Source organism: Pochonia chlamydosporia (genome assembly GCF_001653235.2).
Source record: "Pochonia chlamydosporia 170 chromosome Unknown PCv3seq00008, whole genome shotgun sequence".
NCBI lineage: Eukaryota > Fungi > Ascomycota > Sordariomycetes > Hypocreales > Clavicipitaceae > Pochonia > Pochonia chlamydosporia.
In genome coordinates, this window is record NW_019154043.1 from 940,659 (window position 1) to 962,958 (window position 22,300).

General features: G+C 50.3%; 8 protein-coding genes across 8 annotated transcripts; 1 reads left to right on the forward strand and 7 right to left on the reverse strand.

Annotated features, from left to right (window-relative positions):
- Window positions 1-1,411: 1,411 nt before the first annotated feature.
- VFPPC_06619 (decarboxylase) lies at window positions 1,412-2,790 on the reverse strand (the record flags this gene model as incomplete). Its single annotated transcript, XM_018285626.1, has 3 exons — window positions 1,412-2,264; window positions 2,314-2,522; window positions 2,641-2,790. 3 exons carry the CDS (start codon window positions 2,788-2,790, stop codon window positions 1,412-1,414), a joined length of 1,212 nt encoding a protein of 403 aa, XP_018138363.1.
- A 737-nt stretch (window positions 2,791-3,527) lies between these two features.
- On the reverse strand, window positions 3,528-3,839 carry VFPPC_06618 (hypothetical protein; the record flags this gene model as incomplete). Its single annotated transcript, XM_018285625.1, has 1 exon — window positions 3,528-3,839. One exon carries the CDS (start codon window positions 3,837-3,839, stop codon window positions 3,528-3,530), a length of 312 nt encoding a protein of 103 aa, XP_018138362.1.
- Window positions 3,840-5,013: 1,174 nt separating this feature from the next.
- VFPPC_06617 (hypothetical protein) lies at window positions 5,014-5,646 on the reverse strand (the record flags this gene model as incomplete). Its single annotated transcript, XM_018285624.1, has 2 exons — window positions 5,014-5,342; window positions 5,496-5,646. 2 exons carry the CDS (start codon window positions 5,644-5,646, stop codon window positions 5,014-5,016), a joined length of 480 nt encoding a protein of 159 aa, XP_018138361.1.
- Window positions 5,647-6,706: 1,060 nt separating this feature from the next.
- VFPPC_06616 (chromatin modifying protein 1b) lies at window positions 6,707-7,372 on the forward strand (the record flags this gene model as incomplete). The annotated part of the gene is made up of 2 exons (XM_018285623.1): window positions 6,707-7,051; window positions 7,100-7,372. The coding sequence occupies 2 exons, from the start codon at window positions 6,707-6,709 to the stop codon at window positions 7,370-7,372; spliced, it is 618 nt and encodes a 205-aa protein (XP_018138360.1).
- Window positions 7,373-7,684: 312 nt separating this feature from the next.
- Window positions 7,685-11,566, reverse strand: VFPPC_06615 (antiviral helicase SKI2; the record flags this gene model as incomplete). Its single annotated transcript, XM_018285622.1, has 2 exons — window positions 7,685-8,365; window positions 8,429-11,566. 2 exons carry the CDS (start codon window positions 11,564-11,566, stop codon window positions 7,685-7,687), a joined length of 3,819 nt encoding a protein of 1,272 aa, XP_018138359.1.
- A 586-nt stretch (window positions 11,567-12,152) lies between these two features.
- VFPPC_06614 (pyruvate dehydrogenase E1 component beta subunit, mitochondrial precursor) lies at window positions 12,153-13,438 on the reverse strand (the record flags this gene model as incomplete). The annotated part of the gene is made up of 2 exons (XM_018285621.1): window positions 12,153-12,911; window positions 13,043-13,438. 2 exons carry the CDS (start codon window positions 13,436-13,438, stop codon window positions 12,153-12,155), a joined length of 1,155 nt encoding a protein of 384 aa, XP_018138358.1.
- Window positions 13,439-14,553: 1,115 nt separating this feature from the next.
- VFPPC_16730 (hypothetical protein) lies at window positions 14,554-15,135 on the reverse strand (the record flags this gene model as incomplete). The annotated part of the gene is made up of 1 exon (XM_018294483.1): window positions 14,554-15,135. The coding sequence occupies one exon, from the start codon at window positions 15,133-15,135 to the stop codon at window positions 14,554-14,556; it is 582 nt and encodes a 193-aa protein (XP_018138357.1).
- A 350-nt stretch (window positions 15,136-15,485) lies between these two features.
- Window positions 15,486-16,220, reverse strand: VFPPC_06613 (hypothetical protein; the record flags this gene model as incomplete). Its single annotated transcript, XM_018285620.1, has 1 exon — window positions 15,486-16,220. The coding sequence occupies one exon, from the start codon at window positions 16,218-16,220 to the stop codon at window positions 15,486-15,488; it is 735 nt and encodes a 244-aa protein (XP_018138356.1).
- Window positions 16,221-22,300: the final 6,080 nt, after the last annotated feature.

Below are 22,300 nucleotides of genomic sequence, written 5' to 3' on the forward strand. Positions count from 1 at the left end.
CTGGGCATCCTTGGAGGATCAGCAACGCTTGTGGCTTCCCAGCCGTCTAGTGGCTGGCCGGAAAGACCGCTTGGCGATCAGGGAACCTGGCCGAGGTGCATGGGGGTTCCTGGAGACTTGTGAGCCGAGCCATTTCGGGGCGATTGAAGGCGATTGCGATTGAATGTGGCGTACTGGGGCTTTCTGGGGGCCGAATTGTGGACCGCGCTGAAGTTTTCTCTGAATTATCCCGTCAATGGAGCTCCAGTGGCCGCGGTAGTTCGTTTCTTGAACAGTTTTGTCGAAGGACAGCCTTTACCTGATGCTTGCGCCTGGTCGACAAGGCTCTTTGCAGTTTTTGGCAGATGTTCCGCCGCCAGGGGATGATAGCGCCATCACTGCAATTATGGTAATTGAGCTAGGTACGGAGCCTGGCCCGGAGGACCACATCAGCCAATATGTGCATAATAAACCAATACCTCGGACAGGCAAGCTTGTGGTGGCCAGCCCACGGTGTCTCCAGCTCTCGGAAATCAGTTCGACAGATATAGGGCTTGTTCCGTTAAAGAACCAAAAGAAACCCGGGCGTTATTTACAACGTTGCCATGAACAATCTCCAACCAATTTTATCTGTTGAGTCATGAAATTCGGCCCATCTTCCATCATACTTTAATGGGCTGAGATACTGGCGCCACCAAGCTATATTTCAAATAAATCTCACCCTTGGGAACCGGGAATCCCTCCTCCTTCCGGCTCGTAGTCTGCTCCTCTAGCAGCCCCTGTTACTCTTTTCCTGGTAGCAGTGATCCAGACTTGCTGCGTCCTGGTTGACCACTTGCGTTCAACCTGCACCTGGCGGAATTACCACTTCCAGGAAGCCCTGTAGGGAACATTGAAGTCGCTCATCCGGTTTGTGGAGCAAAAGGCAAAAGATCATAACCTCGGAAAAACAGACTACTGGCCCACTAGCTGTATTGCTCTGGTGTGCACGTTGTCTGCAAATGGAAGCCTTTCAACGGTCCCAACAGCTTGGGTGCTGTGTGTGGAAAATTCCTGTCCCCTTGAGACAGTAATTAGCATCCCGTTTGGGGCTGTAGACTTGATTAAACTGCAAATTTCACGTTAGAGTGCATGCGCGAAGTTACGAAGTGTAGTGGTATATTTTCAATTCCGACTTCGAGGGTATATCCTCCTGAGGTTATTCTGTAGGTGCCATTCTCTGCTAAATACTTTTCTATAAGATTGCAGATAGTTGATTTGATATCAGCATCATCTGTCGCCTGAGACGAAACTGTACATTGGGGCTAATAAATTCCATTACCGCCGTCCATTCCCATACTTCCAAGGCTCATGCATCGTGCATATCACTCCATACCACCTAGATAAAACCATGCTCACCTAAATGCCTCCAGGGTCATCAAGTTGCTGGTCCTCATTTCCGAGATTCTGTCGACGAAACATCCACCGTGGTAACAACCATAATCTTGTCCCCCGTCTGCCTCGTCTGGCTCTGCCCACTACTCCCAGACGACAAAACGGCCGATGACTGCGAAACATCAGTCTGTTCCGGATTCGCACTAACAGCAGCATGATGATGATGACTGTGCGCATGCCCCTGAAAAACCAGCTCGATCTGGCTCCCTTGGTCCGACACCGTCTGCTCATGTGAATCAGTCTTCGTCCCCGCCGTCTCCTCCTGCTCATCCAGCTTATCCCACATCGTGGAGCCCAGCATCGTCGTGCTTAGAATATTCTTGGGCTTCTTGTTTTTGCGACCCCCTCCGCTGAACGTGTACCCGTGGTACGACGGCGTGTCCGTCTTGTCGTTGACGCCGAAGAGCGCTCGTAGAACCGGCCAGCACAGCGGCATGTTACCCACCAACATGGCGATGCCGACCTCCGCAACATACCAGTACAAGAAGACGTATGAATTGGGGTTGCTGAAGTTGTAGTATCGGTTGAGAATGGCGGCGAGGATGTTGAACACGCCTAGCCCAAGGATGCAGACGAGGATGATCTTTCGCTTGGCGGGGAGTCGGGTCTTGACGATGATGGGGATCGGGATGAGGAGCAGGAGAATATCGGACGAGATGTTGCATGCTGTTGCGAATATCATGTGGTGGTAGTACGTGGCGCATTGGTCTATTCTCACGGGAACGGCCCAGTACTCAGGTGTAGGGCTGCACCAGTAGAAGACGAACATGAATGTTACGACGAGGTATGTCACCACGCAGTAGGCGGCTGCGATCTTGACTAGCAAGTGCTGTTTTGTTAGGGTGTGTCTCCTGTTGGGGTGTTAGCGGGCGTGGTGTTGGTAAAGGACAGTTGACCAACGTTAGACGAGCGTAGAGAATCAAGAGGCAGGCTTTGATGGTCCAAGTGCCGGTGATGGTGAATATCTCGAGCACAAATGTCATGATGCTGCCGTAGACGGCGCGGTCAACGCCTTCGGGTGTGAGGGCGGCGGCGGCTTCGGCTGACATGTAGTTGCTGCCATTTTTGGCGACTTCGTTGATGGAGACGACGACTCCTGTGAAATTGACCTACATGTTGTTAGTATACTGACAGTTTTGTTGTTGAAAAGAATGGAAACTGCAGAGCAGTTCAATGACAAAGAAGCTAGCACGACCACAAGCTGTATAAAGAGTTGGTGTGACGAACCAGCGCAAATACCATGAGATAATCATCAATCATCAAATTCCTCCATTTCCCAAGCTTAATCCTCCTCGAAACCATGCGGCAAATCACAATCGCCACGCCCAAAGCATACAGAATCCACGATTCTATCAGCAGCGACGTCGTAAACTCCATGGCGAAAGAACACCGCCCAACTCGCCACTCATTAAACTGGCAGGGTCGAAACCCCCTTGTTGCGCCCGCAAAGATCAAGTTAGCCTCCAGTTGTGTACGGCACGCCAACGGTATCGTAGAAAGGTCGATTTGCGTGGTGAGACGTCGGCTTGAACACAGGGAAGGAATGACAAAGGCGACGTGGAGGAGGAATTATGGGAAGATTGCACGAAGGAGATGCAGGTAGAACGTAGGGGGGGCACGAGGTTTATTTGCCGGGTTCCTGATTAAGACGACGGCGCTTAAGTCGTGACACTGGTCTGAGTTACGACTTCTGTCGGTTTCTGCTCTGTGGCAATGAAACCGTGCCTGCTTCAACGGGCTTAACTGCTTCAACTGATGTGATGGCCTAATTCAACACCCCCAACCTTGACCATTAACCTTTGCGTCTCAGCTTGGTTGCATCCGGTTCCCAAGACGGCCGACCTGCCCGGAGGGAGTCGACCAGGACCAAAAGAGAGATGGTTTAAGACGCAGAATGACCTAGAAAATCCACAGTAATGGCCCCCACTGAACTGAACGTTTGGCCGCTGGCTGTTTAAAGTAGTGGGTTGATGTGACTACGTAAATACATTGTTGTCACAGTGGTGTCTGGTGTACTGCATGTAGGGAGACGGAGGTCATGCCGAAGAAGACGCCCCCGTTGCCACAACTGGCCGTCTTTGGACATGGCATGGATCCCTTCTCTCTCCCATCCCTCAGCTCGTATGAGACGGATCATCTACCGGCATGGGGTCCCCCTGTCCCGCGGTTCGGGATCTGCCCTTTGGTGTTAGCGCAGCCACAGTGACGAGCTGGGACATGGGATCTCGACGGCGTTGCAGGCTTTCCAAGGTAGTCTTTGGTAGTGCTGTGTTAGTGCTGTCGGTCAATTCCAGCTGTTTAATATGGGCATCGGCGGCCCCGTGGCCCGCTGGAGTGGTGTGTTGTCGTTGCATTCTGATCTCTGTGATGTCTGCCCATCTCTGGCGTCTTCCAGGCATACGGAGATATTGCTCGGTGATGACCATGGTGGCTTCTAGCCCTGTCGAAATGTTTGACATCATGCGATTAATATAACCTGCCATCCAGGAACAAGAGGTCCGTGTGCTCTGTGTAGATAATGGACATCCTTCAGCAGAATACCGGCAAAATGCCTTGGACATCCCCGTCTGTCAGGTCTGGGGCAAGCCATGAATGTTTCGAATTGTCGGGAGCCTGTGCGCGAGCGTGTCGCAGCCACTTTGGCGGCATGTCGATACCATTATGCGATTGCTAGCCGTCAGCCGAACTCACCGATGTGCAAAAGCAAATATTGTGCAGATGCACAGTCAGGTGAGGTTGTAGAAGGAGGCATTGCATCTGCTACGTGTGTGGCTTTCATATGCCCGGTTCTCGAGAACTTGCGCCTTGTTTCACGTGTCTCAAGACGTAGGAACACCACATCGGTGGCTGCTATTCCAAGACGGAAAGACATGTCTGCCTCGCTTGGCTGAAGAGGAAGTCGGGAATCTAACACATGATGATTGAGTGGTTTGGTCCCTGAGATATTGGAGTTGTAATGCCGGTCTAGAGCTCTGCTCCCGTTATCCTCCGCGACTCTGGGATAAATTCCTTCCAGGCATCTACTCAATACAATGTGGGCATTTCGTTGCACGCTGTGCGGAGTGAGGTTTCATCGCCGCATGATTCGTGCTCTAGACTCTGTCTTAAAGTGGTCCGATGTAGCTTCGACTGAGAAACATACTTGACGCTTGTTCTGCTTTGCAAACTGGCTAGAGCAATTACGCACTAGCTGCTACTACCATGAACCATCGAAGAACGGCGGCCGGACCAGAAAATTTGCTGTAAATGCAGGAGGTTGCGACCAGATGGCCCAAGTATCTGCTCACCCTCACCCTCAGGGTTCAAATGTTGTCCTCCCAAAGACTGAAGTGCCCTGTCAGTGCTCTGTACTCTGCTGCGTCACGCTCCAAGGATCCGGTCCCCTACTTTCAACAGCGTTGCTCAATGGAGGACTTATTCTTCCGCTGTAGAGTCTTGCGACTGTGACTCCCGGTTAGTCCGTCTGCAGAACAATGACGATCGAGTGTTCCTTTTGCAACGCCATCTTTTATTTTGACGATCCTATGAAACCATGAATGGCCTCCGAGATGGATGAGGTGCATACCGTGAGATATGAGCTGTATACTGGCACCACGACCCTCAAACTACAGGATCTAGATTTCCAGTCCGTCCCTTGACGATACCCTCAATCTCAGAAGTCACCCATCCGCCATAAAAGTCACCAGGCTGCGGCTCAACCTTTTCACCATCAACGTAACAATCCCACGGTTCTGCGTAAAACGACAAATACCCCCGGATAGGCTCAAACGGTGAAGTCGGCTTATCGTAGGACCAGATCCGGTTGGCGACGGTTTTGCCGTCCTGAAGCTGGACTGTGTAGTACGTCGCCATTCCCTTCCACTCGCAGAAGGTCTTCTTCTGGGTTGTACTCAGGGGGATGCTGACGGCTGACTGTGGGAGGTAATACGCTGTTCCAAACTGTCAGATGTGGTACACCTTAATTTAGAGTAACGGCTCAAGAACGTGTGGGGTGCAAGGTAAAGCGCAGGCGCAAATAACACTTGAAACAAAGTGGGAGATGAAGTTCAATTACAAGCTTGGATTCTGTGAGGAGGACGTACTTGGTGGATGGTGAGTCTCCAAAGCCCAATACGCCTCCTTAGTGTCAGCTATCGTCTGCCCCTTGTACACTACCTGCAATTGTCGAGATATTTTCTCCAGCCGCGGCGGGCGAGGAAAGCTCTGGACATTCATTTTGATCTTGGAGGCCATGGTTTGGGTGACGTGAGACCGTGGAAGATGCACGGCTGAGAAATGGGTGGTGATGAAGTTCAGGTGGATGGTGTCGTCATTGCTGAAGTACGTGACTGTGAATGAGTGTCTGTGAACCGGCCCCCAATATTGAACGTGCCGCCCCCCAAACTCCCTTGATGGCAGTCTCGTCTCGGTACCGGATGAAGGGAAATGTTTCGCTTAAATTATTGTTGCCATTTTTGCCTTTGAAACATCCGGGTTTATTTGACTTGACGACTGCCAAAGGAATAGTACTGGGGGTTTCGTAGACAACGACACGTGCATGAACTTGGCAAGGGCCGTTTCCAGGCACAAACCAGAAATTCAGATTATTCATGGGGTTTTTGTCCAAGCATTGCATGGAGCAGTAGAAACAATGCCCCTTTGTTTTGCCGTCGCAACTCGCGATTCATGGCCGACACCTCAAAAGCTCTAGGGTAGGCAACCAAAACAACTTGCTTTAAGATCTCCTTTTTTTGGCCTGCGCGTTCACTCCAGATAATTCATTCTGGTTTGCTACCGCATACCTACGACCTACAAATATTATCAAACAGCATTAACACGGAGCTGCCGTATTTCTTTCGTGCAGACTATGATGTTGCTCGATGTGGACGTTCATTTGTTGCAGAGCATCTACACTTTTCTACCACCTAGTCCTCGTCATGCTACGACCGTGTATACGGTCAAAAGAAGACCAATATATCCTAATTATGTTTTATCCAAATACAATTACTGTAACAAGCCCTACCTTATAATCATCACCGCATTCTTCAGTATAAAACACTTCCCAAAGTTTGTGGCAATCCCAAATGTGGCTTTAACGTGTCCCCATGTGGCGGTGCATCCCTCTGTTGCGTCACCTCGTGGCGCCCCGCCTTCCTCCATCATCACTATGCCACTCACATGACGCACGGCCAATCCGAACAGCCAGCCTCATCCTTCCATCACCAGCATCACCATCTCAACACTCAAACCTTTTCTTCCTTGACCAAAAAAAACCACCCAGTATCAAATACAGCAACCACACATCCCGCCCACCATGTCGAACCGCCAACTCGCCCGCGACATGCAAGTCGAATTCCAAGCCCGCTTCCAAGCGAAACAAGCCCGGCGCGAGGCCCAAAAAGCCGCCAAGCAAGACCCCATCCTCAAGAAGCAGATCCAGGAACTCCTCAAAAAGGGCGAAACCCAAAAGGCCTACCAAAAGGCCAAAATGCTACTGAGCAAGCAGGCCCTCGCCTCGCAGATGGACCAGGTCGCCGACATGGCGGAGCTGAGCGCCGCGCAGATCCAGGCCAACAATGCGATGAACCGCATGACGCACATGATGGCCCAGTCGTCAAAGGTGATGACGGCGGCGCAAAAGAACGCCACGCCCGCAAAGGTATGTTCGCTTCAAGGTGATGGAGTTCTGATGCTAATTCGTGTGCAGAGCCTCGGTGTTCTCGAAAACTTCAAGGAGCAGAATGAGGAATATGCCATGACGAATAGTATTTACCAGGATGCCTTTGCGCAGTCTACGTCTGCGCAGGTTCCGGAAGATGCTGTGCATGAGCTTCTTGGGAAATTGGCCGACGATGCGGGCATCGAGCTGAATCAGCAGTTGAATGAGGCGACGCCGGCGGATGCTGAGCCTGCGGGGGCGGAACCGACGGCCGAGGAGGAGGATAAGCTGCAGCAGAGGTTGAGGGCTTTGCGGGCATGATATGTCTTGTGTTGTGGGACAGAGACACCTTTTTATGATGGAACGTGTGAGGAATTGTGACGGAATGTTTGCTTGGGTTTGTGGTTACATGTCATTGCTGGGCGTTTTGGGGGTTCTTTTACATTAGAATGGAAGTGAATATTCACCTGGTACAACTTCACGGTTGTGTATAGCTTGATCATACTTTGTGTGCTCTGATTCTCATGACCGTTCAACACTGTTGTTGCCGTCTCTAAGCTACTTTTACCAAATCTAATGCCACGACGTTTACCCGTCATACCATTTATCATGCATCATGTCATACCCGTCCAACTACATGTACAAACTTGCCACAGCCGTAATGTCCCTTTTTATCAACTCTTGCGCCTCTTGCATCTTTTGGTACAGCTCGGGATCACCCACAATCCTTGCTGCGTTTTTCACCTCTCTACACGTCTCGTCTAGTCTCGTAATAGTTCGGACAATCGTGCCCTCAAGCACATCCGTCAGGCCTGTGATATTCTTGAAACTCATTCCCCGTGCCCACTCGTACACCACCTCCATTAGACCAAACCTCGGCCGTGACACAAAATCGTTTGAGTCATCTGCTGACTGAATCACTTGCAACCTGGTCTGAACGTCGTTGACTTTTTCAGAAATAGCAATGATTGTATCCCGCCCGCGCTCCAGGTTACCCGTTAGCGTGGGTTCGACGGTAGTCTTCTCCTGGAATACGAAAGCTGAAAGCAATGCAGCGATTTCAGCGGGTTCAAAGTCGGCGAGGACGTTGTCGAGGATGAGTTCGGTGAGAACGAGTTCATCGCCAGAGTGGACTTCGCATGCTACTTTGCCCTTGAGCTGGATTCGCGTGGCGTCGTCGATAAAGTCGAGTTCTTTGAGGACTTGGACGCGCTGTTCATAGTCGGGTAGGAGCTGGAGATTCTGGTCGGAAAGCGATTGTTTGAGTTGAGAAATATGTTCTTTGATGAGCCATTCGTCGTGGCACATGGCGAACTGTGGGACAAAAGGAGATTAGCTGGATATTCTTAGTTGCTAGGAGAGAGAAGAGATACTTACGTGTTTCAAAAACGCAGGACACTTCACTGCCGACGAATTGGACATCGTCTTCACCAACTCGGCGCGCTTCTCCACGAGCTCTTGCAACTGCATGCTCTTGATCTTGCCCATGTCCACTTCGTCCCATCGGTTGTCCCAAGCAGAGCAAACGTCTTGTAACTTTTCCAAGGCTTGCTGCCCTGCTTCGCCGCCCTTAAAGATCTCTGGGATAACACCTTTGAGAACCCATCTCGTCAAACATTCCACATCGCTAAGCGGCACGTGAAGATTCTTAGTCTGCAGCCGTTTCTTGCCCTGGGGCAACTTATGCAAATATCTGCGGAACCAAGGGACAAATGGCAGCTGATCAGTTGCGTCTCGTCGTTCCCTCAAGGGTTTGATCGCGCAAATATGAAGAATAGGGTCATCCGTCGTGCCCTTTGGGCTCATACCGTCTGCTAATAATAGACCAACAGTTCGAATGCCTTCCCAGTTGAAGACAACCAACCGCTGTCGGGTAAACATCCTTCGTCCAATTGTGATTCGGAGCAGGCCTTTGTAGAGCTCGAGGGTAAGCTGCTTAAAGTCCTGCGCGGCCTGGTGACACTCGTCCATAACAGCATCGCAGGTTTTGCATGGCTCCCTCTTGACCTTGGCAAGATCAGCTTGAGCAAGCTTCACGTCCTTTTCGTGTTCGGGTAGAAGTGCCTGAGTGGCGTGCTCAGAGAAACTGCGCTTGATCATCTCCTCAATTTTCAACGCCTCCACTCTCAGGAGATTGAGAATCATGTTGTACGTAAGACGGAACTGAGAGCGTAACTTAGACGGCTCGCCGAGTATCATATTACGCAACTCAGCGACAGGAGGGACATCGTCTGAACTTCCCGGAGGGACAATGATGACCGATCCAACCGTGTCGAGACCACGGCGACCTGCTCGACCAGCCATTTGAGTATACTCGCCAGGAAGCAAGTTCCGAAATGAGTGTCCGTCATGCTTTCGGTAGCCCGAGAAGACCACCGTTCTTGTCGGTAAGTTCAGACCCATAGCAAATGTTTCTGTTGCGAACAGCACCTTGACGAGCGTCTGCGCGAACAAGATTTCCACCAATTCCTTGACAATTGGCAGTAGACCGCCGTGATGGACCGCAATACCTCTCCCGAGTAATTCCCTCAACCTGATAATCTGAGGCAACACTCGGTCCTCCGGTTTCAATCTCGCAATGGACTTTTCAATAATCATGTGAATGTGGCTCTTCTCCTGGGCTGTGCAAAAGTCCTGATTGCTTAAAGCATCCGCATTCTCCTCGCATCTCTTCTTCGAGAAGACAAATATACAAGCCGGCAAGAGAGTCTTCTTTCGGAGAAACTGGACCAAATGAACCCATAGATTCTTGTCCTGGGCAGCCGAAGACATGCCACCAGGACGGCCGCCGCGGCCCATATGGCCAGGGGCGTGACTGGCACGAGGCGGCCCTCCACGTCCGCGTTGCTGATTTCCACCCCGTTGCTGGCCACCTCCTCGCCCACCACGTTGTTGCGGTCCTCCTCGTTGCGGTCCGCCGCGTTGACCGCCCCGAGGGTTGCCGCCCCGCGTGGCAATCGTGGTTTCTGCTGGTCTCTGCTTATCCTTGCCCTGCGCCGCGACGTGCGCATCTTTCCAACCCTTTTCGATAAACTTCTTGTCAGAGTCGACGATCTTGTGAACGTCCTTGCCAGCCCAGATGTAATGCTCCAGAGGGACAGGCCGCTTAGATGTAGAAATGACGTAGATGTCCTTTTGCTTGGTACGACCGACCCATGATGCGAATTCATACGTGTTTGGAACTGTAGCCGACAACAGGATAAGTGACACATGCTCTGGCAACATGATGATCACTTCTTCCCAGACCACACCTCGCTCGAAATCATTCACGTAGTGAACTTCGTCAAAGATGACAAACTCAACGTCGCGAATCAAATCAGCTCCGCGATAGAGCATGCTTCGCAAAATTTCTGTTGTCATAATCAGGCAACTAGCCTCGGGATTAATCTGCACGTCGCCGGTGAGAATACCGACTTCGTCAAAAGTTTGTCGAAAGTCGCGAAACTTCTGGTTACTCAAAGCTTTGATAGGTGATGTGTATATAGCCTTTGTCATGTGTTTTGCAGCCAAAGCAATGGCGTATTCGGCAACCACTGTCTTTCCGGCTGAGGTATGGGCAGCGACGAAGACGGAGTCGCCATTCTCGAGATGGTAAACAGCCTCTTTTTGGAAAGTGTCCAGTTCAAATGGCCACTCTCTTGCCATGTCAGGTACCAACTCTCGAAAATTCGGCATCCCCTGCCTGATATCCACCATGTGTGCCCATTCACGGCCAACCTTACGGGCAGTTGAAGCTGCCAGCACTCCATGAGGTTCCAGAGCTGGGAATTCAACTGGCAAGATATCATCAATGTCATCTTCATCTGCCTCAGCATCAGGAGTATCTTCTGACGTCCCAACTGGTGAGTCATCATCGGATTGTTCCACAGCCCTGGCGTTTGCAGGTTCTTCTTCCAGGGCTTCCTTAACAGCATTTGCTATCTCCTCGTCGGGAACATTCTGTTTCTTGCTGAAATCAATACCACGGTCAAGACCTGGTGCTATCTGAAGCAGTCCGCCTTCACCTAATTGGATGACCCTGTCAAGTTTGTTGGTGTGTGAGGCTTCTTCTGCAGCACCTCCGTGAACTTGATCCTCGAGAGCAGCCGTAGCTTCAATGCTGTCGAGACCACCAGGAGCAAATGGAAAGAAACCAGCAGCTCCGCGGACAAAGTCAGCTCGATTGGCGGGTTTTCGAAGCAAGCTAGTCGAGTTTTTGGCGGTGGCACTGTTGGACGGTACTGTCACGTTCTTGTAGCCAGTTACTCTGCCCTCTAGCCCATGACGAAGGAATCTTGTCACCGTTCGAGTCTGAGGAGGTGCCAGTTTAAACAGAGAGGTGTATTCTGTTTCAAAATCCCATCGCTGCTGCAGACGGTTGAGCCATTCGGTCGAGAACTCTCGCGATGGCGTGAGGAACTTGTCTTCTAGTTCACGCTTTAGAGCCTCCGTATCCTGGACGTTATGGTTGCCAGACCCCGAAGCTGAGAATCCGTCCTCGTCCTGAGCTATCAGGAGAGCGTCGATTCCGGCCATGCTGACGCTTGTTGTTTTGATGTTGGAACAAAGCTCATGCGAAAGTGGTCACACTTGAGCTTGTCATTGCAACTTGAACAAAGCCCCACATATTTTTGCTCGAGTGGGGTTGTCGACCTCACCAGACTTTTTGGCATCATCAGCTCGAAGCGACTCCCATGATCATGAAAGGGCACTGGAAAGAAAAACGACAAAGAAGAAGGTTCACAGTAGTCAATTCGGGCTGAATGGTGTTAGACATGAATTCCATGTACGCAACCAACTCAATAAACAATCGCACTGATTGAATTATGGAATTTGCAGCTGGATTTCACAGGTGATCATTAAAGACGAAATGCAAGGTTGAGGATGTATACATGACGAAACAAATTACAAGTACAGGTCCCCTTTCCCAAAGCCCATCTATAAATAAAGAGATTTTTGAAGTGCGCTGTGGGACCTCACTACGCTCTTTCGCAGCATGTGATTACAATAATGCCGCTGTTCGGCTCCGAAGCTAGCTCGTCAACTTGCAGAGCTGTGCTGATCTTTCTAATTGTCCATTTTCTCCACCATTACATATCTCCATAACACCTGACGAAGCATCTTAGACTCGCAGCAGTTTGGCAGCATAGTCCTCAATGACCTTCTCAGTAGGGAAGCTCATTTCCTCGAGCTTCTGAGCATAAGGTGTGGGGACGTCAGCACCTGTGACACGTTGAGCAGGAGCATCAAGGTAGTCGAAAGCGTATTCCATGGTCAGAGCAAGAATCTCAGAACCGACACCGTAGTGAGGGAAGCCGGACTCGACGGAGAGAAGGCGGTGGGTCTTCTTAACGGACTTGACGATGGTCTCAACATCGAGAGGCTTGACAGAGCGCAGGTTGATGACCTCAGCCTCGATGCCGTAATTCTTCTTCAGGTTCTCGGCGGCGACCAAAGACTGACCAACACATCGAGAGAGGGAGACAATGGTGAGATCCTTTCCGGTACGCTCAACCTTGGCCTTACCAAAAGGAATGACGAAATCATCCTTCTGGGCAGCCTCGGACATGGGGAAGGACTGGCCGTACATAAGTTCGTTCTCGAGGACGACGACGGGGTTGGGGTCGCGAATGGCAGCCTTGAGCAGGCCCTTGGCATCTTCAGCGCTCCAAGGAGAGACAACCTTGAGACCAGGAACGCTGCCATACCAGGCAGAGTAGTCCTGAGAGTGCTGAGCAGCGACACCGGCGGCGAAACCGTTCGGGCCACGGAATGTGATGTTGCAGGGCTGGATACCACCGGACATGTAGAGGGTCTTTCCGGCGGAGTTGACGATTTGATCGATGGCCTGCATGGCAAAGTTGAAGGTCATGAACTCGCACTATTGCACGGCGTGGTTAGTTCGACGCCCAAGAAAGACGGATAATACACCTAGTTCTCGACGGTGAAATCGACCCCCACCGGGCAAAATCTACTCAGAATCCGGATAGAAAACAGTCTCAAGATACTTACAACGGGGTGCAGACCGCTCAAAGCAGCACCAATGGCAAGACCGCAGAAACCGGACTCGGTGATGGGGGTATCGATGACGCGCTTGTCGCCGAAGCGGTCCAGAAGACCTTTGGTAACCTTGTATGCACCATTGTACTGAGCAACCTCCTCACCCAGGATGAAGACCTTGGGGTTGGACTCGAGCTCTTCCGCGAGAGCCTCATTAAGAGCCTCTCGGACGGTGTACTCCTTTACACCAGCACCCTCAGCATACTTCCTGCTCTGTTGAGCGCCAAAGAAGACGGGAGTGGTGATAGCTCGGGGAGCCTGGGTGAAGGAGGCAGCAGCGGGAGCCTTAACGGCAGCAGCTCGTGATGAGAGCGCCAGACGGGCAGCGGGTCGGAGAAGTCGGGACATGTCGTCTGTGTTGTAGGGGAAGAATTGTTGAGATTCGGTGAGATAAATACGGAGGCGACAGGAAGGGGCTGCTTCGTCTCCGGGCCACCAATGCTGGTCGTCACAATTAGAAATGGACGAGCAGAAGCAGGCGGGATCAGGCAAACAAACAGGAGCAGCGCTGGGCTGATTGAGGGAGAGGATTGGCGATGGAGGAGGATGCAATGCAGATAGATGGCGATGGCTTCAACGGAATGGCTTCGAGGGAATTTCCTTTCCGGAGCGCGGCGAAACCAGCTTCCTGGTTGGTGCGACTTCGCAAGGCTCTGAGACCAAGCAACCAGAGCTCAGGATTTTTTTTCCATTGGGGCCGTCGCCGCCCGCCTGCCAACGTGGAGCTCCCCTGGCTCGCTCCTTCCATGCTGGCTTCTGTCTGGCTGGCCAAGGGGATCCACCAGCGCCATTTTCGGCGTCCCGTTGAATTGCGGCGAGGAAGGAGCGCATGTCTGTGCTGGTGGATTTGATGGCACTGGGATCATTGATGATTGACCAGAAGCTGGAACCCCTGCCGCTGGGTAGGGTCAATCTGGTCTGGTAGTGGCAGATTGGAAGCACCAGACTGCCGCCTGTCAGCCCATCGTTGACCGCAAGTGCCCTGGCACTTTTCTGTTGGGGCACCACAACAGCTCGACAGCGCACACCTAACCCATGACAGAGATAAGCGAAACAACATTGAATCAATGACTAAGCAGAAACGGCCCAGACCGGACATCGACCAGACTGTGAAAGAGCCAATCTGCTGGAGATTGTGAACCCCTGACTGGTCCCGAGTCTGTTGATAAGCAGTCAACATCTGTTTGACCACTCTTTGAACAATACCAGACCCGGATGCTACAATGCGCGACAATACCGCCCGAAGAAAGAGGGAGAAGAATGGGTAGTGAGAAACATTTGCAGTCTCACTTCGCCTTGCACTCAAATTGCCTGGGTCTTCAGTGCCGTTTGCCTGATACGATTTGATTCATTCCCACATGGCGTAACAGACTCTGCATCCGATGTCGCCAATATTCCGCCGTGATATTCTGGCCAAGACCAAAGTCAGGGTATCCTTTGCACGAGCAAATGTTTTGGGACTATCAACCGTTACTCGCCCTAATGCCGACCGTCAAGTTGACGTTAGTGGTGTAGTCACTCACTGGAAAAATGTCGACTGCTAATGTGGGCGACCAAAAGTCAGAAGTTGGAGAATCAGATGCAGAATAATATGAAAAATCTGGCGTAGCGTCGAATGTAGGGTCTGATGTCGAAGGCGATGATCGTTGAGCAGTTCTTTCGTTCGACCCAACTCCAAGCATCTGAATTGGTTCTTCAAACTGGTGTAAGAGCACATCGAGGCGAGGGTGCAACTCGTGCAGATATTCTAAAATTTCCTCAACCATCGTTGCGAGTGCGATTGCGCCACAATCCGGCTCGCGATCCATCATTACCGCCACTATGGGATGGCCAAGGCCACGAAAAGTCGTTAATCCAACCGTCAGAGCCATACCTATGTAGCTGCACGAGTGGGCTTTGAGTATGCGATCGACGTTTGTATGAATGGTGTCCCATTTACTTCCTAGCTCCCGGGTTTGCGCGGAGAGAAGTAGCCATCGGATTTCCGATTCGTGTGTGACACCATTCCCAGAAGAAGTTGATGAAGCTGACCGTGTACGAGGCATTGTGGCAACGGCATCCCTGCCAAATTATCCAGAAACATTGGTCGACAAACCGCCAAGAATCGATGAAGCAACGGAATTCGATACTCGTTTTGGGGACGGCACCGCTCTTGATGCCCACGATGCCATTTATATGACGGAACGGGTATGGGGGAGAATCCCTTACGAGCATTAGACTTCGTGGCCGCTGTTGCAGAAAACACCTAGCTTCGACCGATGGCATCTCACACTTAGGTGTCACGGCGGAAAATGTAAGCCTTAAACGTAAGCTTTACTAACTACATGCAACTATGAACTCAGAAGTTTAGCGATGTGAACTTTGACATTGCCTAGTCGTTGCAGTCATCCCACGATTACATTGCCCAAGTGTCAACAACTTCGTTGGCATAGTCAAAGATCTCAGCGGGCTTCAACGAGCTCCATTTATCTGGATGCTGCTTTGCATCCACGAAATGCTTTATGGCCAACAGCATTTGATGAGCCCATCTCTCAGGATTCACTCTACCAATTCCAGTTGCCAGTGGCGTCATCAGTATCGTCGAAATCTTGTCCCCAGGATCACCCTCGCCTCGTTCCACTGCCCTATTGTGCTTGTCGATAGTCACCAAAAGACTCCATACGCTCTCGTACACGACTTCTCTATCCCACCGTACCTCTTGCGGAGTCCGCATGGTAGGACACAGAGCGATAAACTTTGTCCCCCAAACATTCTTAGACGTCTCCTGAAACTCTACTGGAATACGGACCAGAGTGCAGCTCCCTGGCGGAGCAAAGCCAAACCACTCTTGGTACAACTTTGATTGAGCAACCTTGGTGAGAGCGAGGTAGTTATCCCGGGGTGAGAAGGCGCGAGAGATGGCATCATCAAAGCCCCCGTCCAGGCGGCCGTACGAGTTTGCTGGAGAGACGACGAGGTCGAACTTGGCAGTGTCTGGGACGAACTGAAGAGCGGCGCGGTGAAGCTCAAACTGTACTGGTGAGGGTAGTTGGTACGATTCGAGAGCTTTGGTGAATGCGTCACTGCAAGCAGTCTCCATACACAGGAGGTGGATGTGTGGAATTGCTGTTGTAGGAGCGTCGGCTGCCATGCTGATGTTGTCGAGAGTTTGGTCAAAAGTTAGTGTTTTGGGTTCGCATAGCCTGGAGCAGTGTTGGAGTGAGCGCGTACATAGTTTCTTTGATGCAACTTGTGAGTTTGTTCTAAAAAAGGAACATCTCTCGGCAGAGCGCTCTGAAAGTTAGTTGTCCGGCTGCCTGTGATGCTTGTTGTTGCCTTGCAGATCGTAAATCACAAGTTCAGCCCCTCCTTCGCACAGCCACTGATCAGCTTTGTAGCTTCCAGTCATCTCTCCCGTCAACTCGTGGCTTGTTCATCATCCTTGCAGGCGGCAACCAAAATTGCACCTGCAGAGTGAAGGCATCGAATCTGATCGTCCCGATTGTCCATCGGACTTTACGCCGTTCATGGATACAGTTCCTGCTACGTAACAATACCACAATGCGGATCACTTTCTACTTTGGACTTCAACCCTGAGCTGCCTGCCAATCGAAGTACAGAGGTTTCAACTTGTTGGTGAGGTGAGCCCCCTATGTCGCGTACATAAGCTATCGGAACCTTGAAGTTTATCCAGATTGTATCATTTGGTCCGTCGCGTAGCTTCGAAATATCCGACGACCAGCAAAGGAACAAGGCGCCGAAGCCATCACGGGGGCGGGTATATCCTGCAACAGTCACGAGCGAGTTCTTCAAGAGTGCAGATAGAATTCTTTTCGATTGAAAGAACCCATCAATGCTCTTTATGCCCAAAAAAGAGCAAGGTAGCAAATTAGAACGGCTCACTAGTAGTATCTTGCCAATGGGTATCATCAGGGCTATCTCTATGCATTTGTGGAACGCTGCCGCTTGCGCCAAAAGATATAGTTGTCTTTGATATATCGCAAATCATTTGTGGTACAGTAACATGTTTCACATGTTCTATGGAAAAAGTAAAGGAGTGACTGCTGATAAACTCAACTTGACTCATGGAGTCACGACAGCGGAGATTTGGTCTAGATGAAGCTGGCAGTGAAAGATGTTTCGACTTGACTGTGGATGAACAAATGCAAGGTTCACGGAATGAGCGAACCCTGTACAAAGACAAGAGGAGTGAAGGTTAGTTCCTGTGTTGTATACGTCCACTTGTTTGGGAAGGGTCATGCTTGCCAGAATTTTCAACATTGTCACGGCTCTGGGATGGAATCACTTGCTCGGTACTCTCGATGCCTTGGATATTACTCAGGCCATTCCAGTCTTTTGCCAGCCTGTTTCAAGGGAGAGACGCTTGTCTTCCCCGGTGACGTGGCTATGTGCCTTATACATTGATGAAGAGGTAATCTGCCTTGGGTGGCGCGTGAACTGTGATGGAGCGCACGACCTGTGAGTAAATGGTTGGCCACGCACGATTGACGTGTCTATTGTTATGTGAAAGGGCTTGGTGTTTTGCATTTCCACCATGGCTAGGTTGACCTGTTGCATCGAGTTGCATATTCGACCCCATCTATGCCTGTGCTACGGCTGAAACTGCATGTATAACGAAACACTAGTTGTATAGCGCCCTCGTTGATAGCGAAGCAGCCCGAAACGTGTCGGTCCGTTGGCCTTCCGCCCTATTCGGAAGCACTACGCGATATGAGACATCAAACTGACCTTTATCGAAGGATTGTAGAGGCTGATAGCTTTGGTTGAACGTGTTGCTACAAGTTTCTCCTTTCAAAATACGCAAAGCTGAGGCACTGCGCACACCAAGCATTGGTGTAAGTGTAATAAGTTCTAGGTCCTGCATGTATTGCGACTGGCAGCGTATGAACAATACCAATACCAATCCCAACACAATCACAATTGGTGCGCCATGAGAGAATGTGATGATTAAAGACGATTATAATCCAGGGTTGATAATGGTAAATACAACAGCATCAGAAATTTGGCCCCTGTCGCCAAGCCTTACGATGCAACCGGCCGATGACTACCTAATCACCCGTGGGAGCTTTGTTTTTTATATAATTTGTTTTTGGATGGATGCTTTTGCTTTCCCACATGGCTATTAGGGGTCGGCACAGACTTATTGTCTTTATGGTACCGGGATATGGCAACCCGGCGCGGTTTGTAATGATACCTCGTGGGAGAAGCGTATTTAAGTAGTGCACCGGCACGCGCCATGCACATTGAGATTGCAGCCAACAAAAGATGTAACCGGCTTTGCATTACTATTGTCAGTTATGTGACGTGTCGAAAGGCTTAAATACCACCCTAAGATTTTGACGTGGCTTTGTTTCGTTCAACTCGGTTGAATTCGTACGCCACCTCATTCTCACACCTATCATGTTGCTAGAAGGGGCACAACGAGAGCAGCGAGCTCGGGAGCCTTGACTCGCAGATATTTGTGGATACAGCATCATATCGATGCGTCGGGGCTGCGGCAAGAATCTGTATTGGTCAGACAAACTTCAAGTGGGAAGTTGGAAATGTTCCGGTGATACTCGGGAGAGGGAGATGAGTCTAGCCCTGCGGAAAAAGGAAAGTCTACAAGCCACTCTATGAGGCAATTGGCTCAACACCAACACGCTGCGGTGTGGTTGCAATACGTATCTATCTCACGAGCACTTTTGGAAGTCCTTGATTGTGGTGGTTTCAACCACAGCTGCGGAGTACAGAGTACAGACTTGGCAACAAAGCTGTCTCGTGGCTATGAGCTGAACTAGGCCCAGATCCTGCAGTCTCATCACACTGCGAATTACCACGCTCGAAAGGACCCGGGTCGAATCAAGGGTCCAATATAACAGGGAAGGACTGGGATCGTTGGGGCCAAAAACGGCTCAGTGCAGGATCGGAGGGAGGGTTGAAGCCAATCTACCCGAACAACAAGGAAGAAAGTTTCTCTCTACTGGGACTGGGCTGGTTGCCTCTGGCTTGAGTGACTCCAAGTTTGGTCACAAGTAGAGGAAACGTGGTTGGGCTTGAAAAACGCCTCCCTAGCATGGGTTCAAGGGTAACTAATCATGCGGGACAACAGAACAGCAGAGAATGAGAAAAAGGCAGCGCAACAGTGTGTTCATACCTCGTGAAACTTGGTGGAATGAGAAGGTTTCTTGTAATTGTATACCATGGTCAAATTGTGGAAAAAGGGGAATTGGATACACGTAGCTCCGTTCACGGGTATGCATCTTAGTTGGCAAGTTATGACATTTCGGCAAGGTTCAAATGGTAACATAAAGCAAATCTACAATGGCAAGGTCCAAGGGCTCCCGCCCCGTCTTCCCGGTAGCCCCGGCCCGCCGTATGGCTTACATCGTCAGAGATGGCGTAATTGTTGTCTCTTTGCGATCATCTGACGAGCTAACGCTCTTAGCAAGCCAGTTATATCTTGGTAGCAGAGTATGAAGTAGGTAATTTAAAAGGCACGAGAAGGACAACTGTCTAATTCAGAAAAATCACTGGACTTTTAGGTTTCCTGAATTATCATTCGAAACTGATCCTATCAGGGCAACATGCGTTAACGGTGATCCGTATTTTTGTTTTCTCGTTGTAGAAGAGCATTTGGAATTTGCCTCATGGCTGAAATTGGAGCGCCGCCGCCGGGAATTGATCTCACGGAATCCAGATACCCGGAGCTGGCAGCCGCTTGGGCCACAGCTTGGGTGTTGGCTGTGATAGCTTTGTGCCTCCGCTTGCTATGCCGAAGGCTCACAAAGAATAGATTCTGGTGGGACGATTTGCTGATTTCCGTCGCTCTGGTATCTTCTGCTTCCTTTGGATTGTTCTCTTTGTTGGAGATGCTGGCGCTGATGCAACTCATAGGTCTGCAACACCTGCATGACATTTAATAACATCTGCTGGAGTAGGTTGCGTCATCCCTCGAATCTTTGCTCGCACATGGATAATATTATACTAATGCCGTGATACATTACAGAGGGTAAGTACGGATTTGGCCGGCATGTTTGGGCTGTACCCCCGGGCTTTGCAAGAGCGTGGGCGCAGGCGTACTTTGTCAACAGTATCCTGTATGTCCTCAGTATGACCCTGATCAATGTTTCGACGTTTGCTTTGTATTGGCGTCTTTTCGGTCTTGAACGATTTCTGAAGACGCTGGTCCGCATCGGGGTGTCGTTCATATTTGGCTGGACAGTCTTGTCTGTATGTATGCATTTCAGTCTTGCAGTGTTCATATGCCAGCAGTCCGCTGACTTGTCCCTGTAGCTTGTGATAGTCTGCCGGCAATGCGTACCTGTGCGGGCTATCTGGGACAGATATGATATGGCTCATCCAATGCCGGTGAATAGTTATACGTGCGATTTGAATTTGCAAATATGGACTACAGTCGCAACCGTTGGACGTATTACTGCCGAAGCAGTAGTGCTTATCCTTCCCGTTCCTTATATCTGGAAGCTTCATTTCAGTGTGGCGCAAAAGACAGCCATCATCTCCATTTTTGCCGGCGGTATTTTGTAAGTCCCGAGTTTCAAAAGTTTTCTGGGCTTCGAGGCCGTGCCAACGATACTAATCCCCTTTTCACGGTAGCGTGCTGTCTCTCTTCATTGTAAAGGTCAGGAACATTTTCATCGTCCGTGGCAAAGACATCACCTGGGATCAAGTCAATGAGTCGATACTCAGTAATCTAGAGATTAATCTAGGAGTAGTATTTGGTAAAGTTGAGGGAATCAACAGGCATAAAATAGAGCACTAAACCGTTTCTAGCTTGTCTTCCAACACTACGGCCCATGTTGAACCTCCTTTTATATGGCACCATCCACACCAGGGCTCGGCCCAATGATCCAGAACTCAGAACAATTACCGTGGATTCCGAGTGTCAGTAACTGCGAAATACTTCTTCTGGGGTCACCAAACACGAAACTTTGGGAGTACCGGCACCCATTGCTGCGCTAGCTGACGATGTGTAGTGCGTTGAGGTGGTGCGTTTGTGTGAACTAGGATTCATGATTTATCCACACCTCCTTATGGCCGTTAGTCAATGAACTCACATCGAAATGTGACGGGAAGGGATTTGACAGTGAGCTTTCGGATATTGTAGGGCTTGGCATATGCGTTCGAATGTCAACTATTCGAGCGATGGTTTTACGTTGATTTTGACGTAGACTCTGGGGATACAGGTGTGTCTGATTGAACTATGCGGATCATAAATTATGGATTTGTGTAATCGAGAAGCCGAGGACTAGCAACCTCGTAGAAAGTGACAATGACATTGTCAACCAACTACCTATCTGGGGTGACCTACCATACACGGTGGCCTCGCTATTCTTCACGTACTGCCCATTGCTAATTTCTATCATACGAGTGAATATCTGCTTAAGCGAAAGGTCTGCTTTCCTTTCAATGCTGGAAGTCGACGCCGGAGTCGCGAGTACCCAATCAACAATCATCGGAGACTGTTTCCGCATTCGAAGCCTCCCACTCTGCAGGGGCAAGCATGGAATGAGTTGGAACAAGCAATTCATATTAATGGCTCCTATTGACACGGAGTTTCGAGGCCGAGATCGAGTCCATAGGATCCTGGCGTCGTGGCAACAAGTATCCGTCGCATTACTGTGATGCGGACCAACAGCCGAAAACGCCAAATTCCAGATCAATCCGTGAGTAAAGCTATTGGACCGAAAGCGAGAGCTGTCCGGCCACTTCTTCCATTTGCTGTATTTTGTCGGATACAACTCCACGACCCGAGAAACTCCACGACGTTTGTTTCGAACAGGCGGTGAGGTGTCATGCAGCTGGACGTGGCGTTTGGTGGTCGCAACGCCTCCTTGACCAAAACAAAAGAAGAAAAGCAGTTTGAGCTCGCTTGCTGCAAGTGACTGTACTGGTACTTTGATGGACCCAATCCGCTGTTGAGACTCCCGGAGTGGTGAGTTCTCTTCAGTAATAAGTAGCATCTGTGTCCAACGCCATCTGCGTTAACAATATTTCATGTCTCGCTTTTTCTTTGACTCGACGCAATGTTTCAAACTGTCATGTCTGGTCATTTGGTATGAAAGAAATTTGACCTGTAGGACATCTTATGTAGCAGCATTGAACATTTCTCCCGTACACAGACACCGTCTTATTCATGTCCGTTGACACCCGCCATGCGTTCACGGGTTAGTACGTACATTAGCCAATCTGGATGTACTTACAGATCTT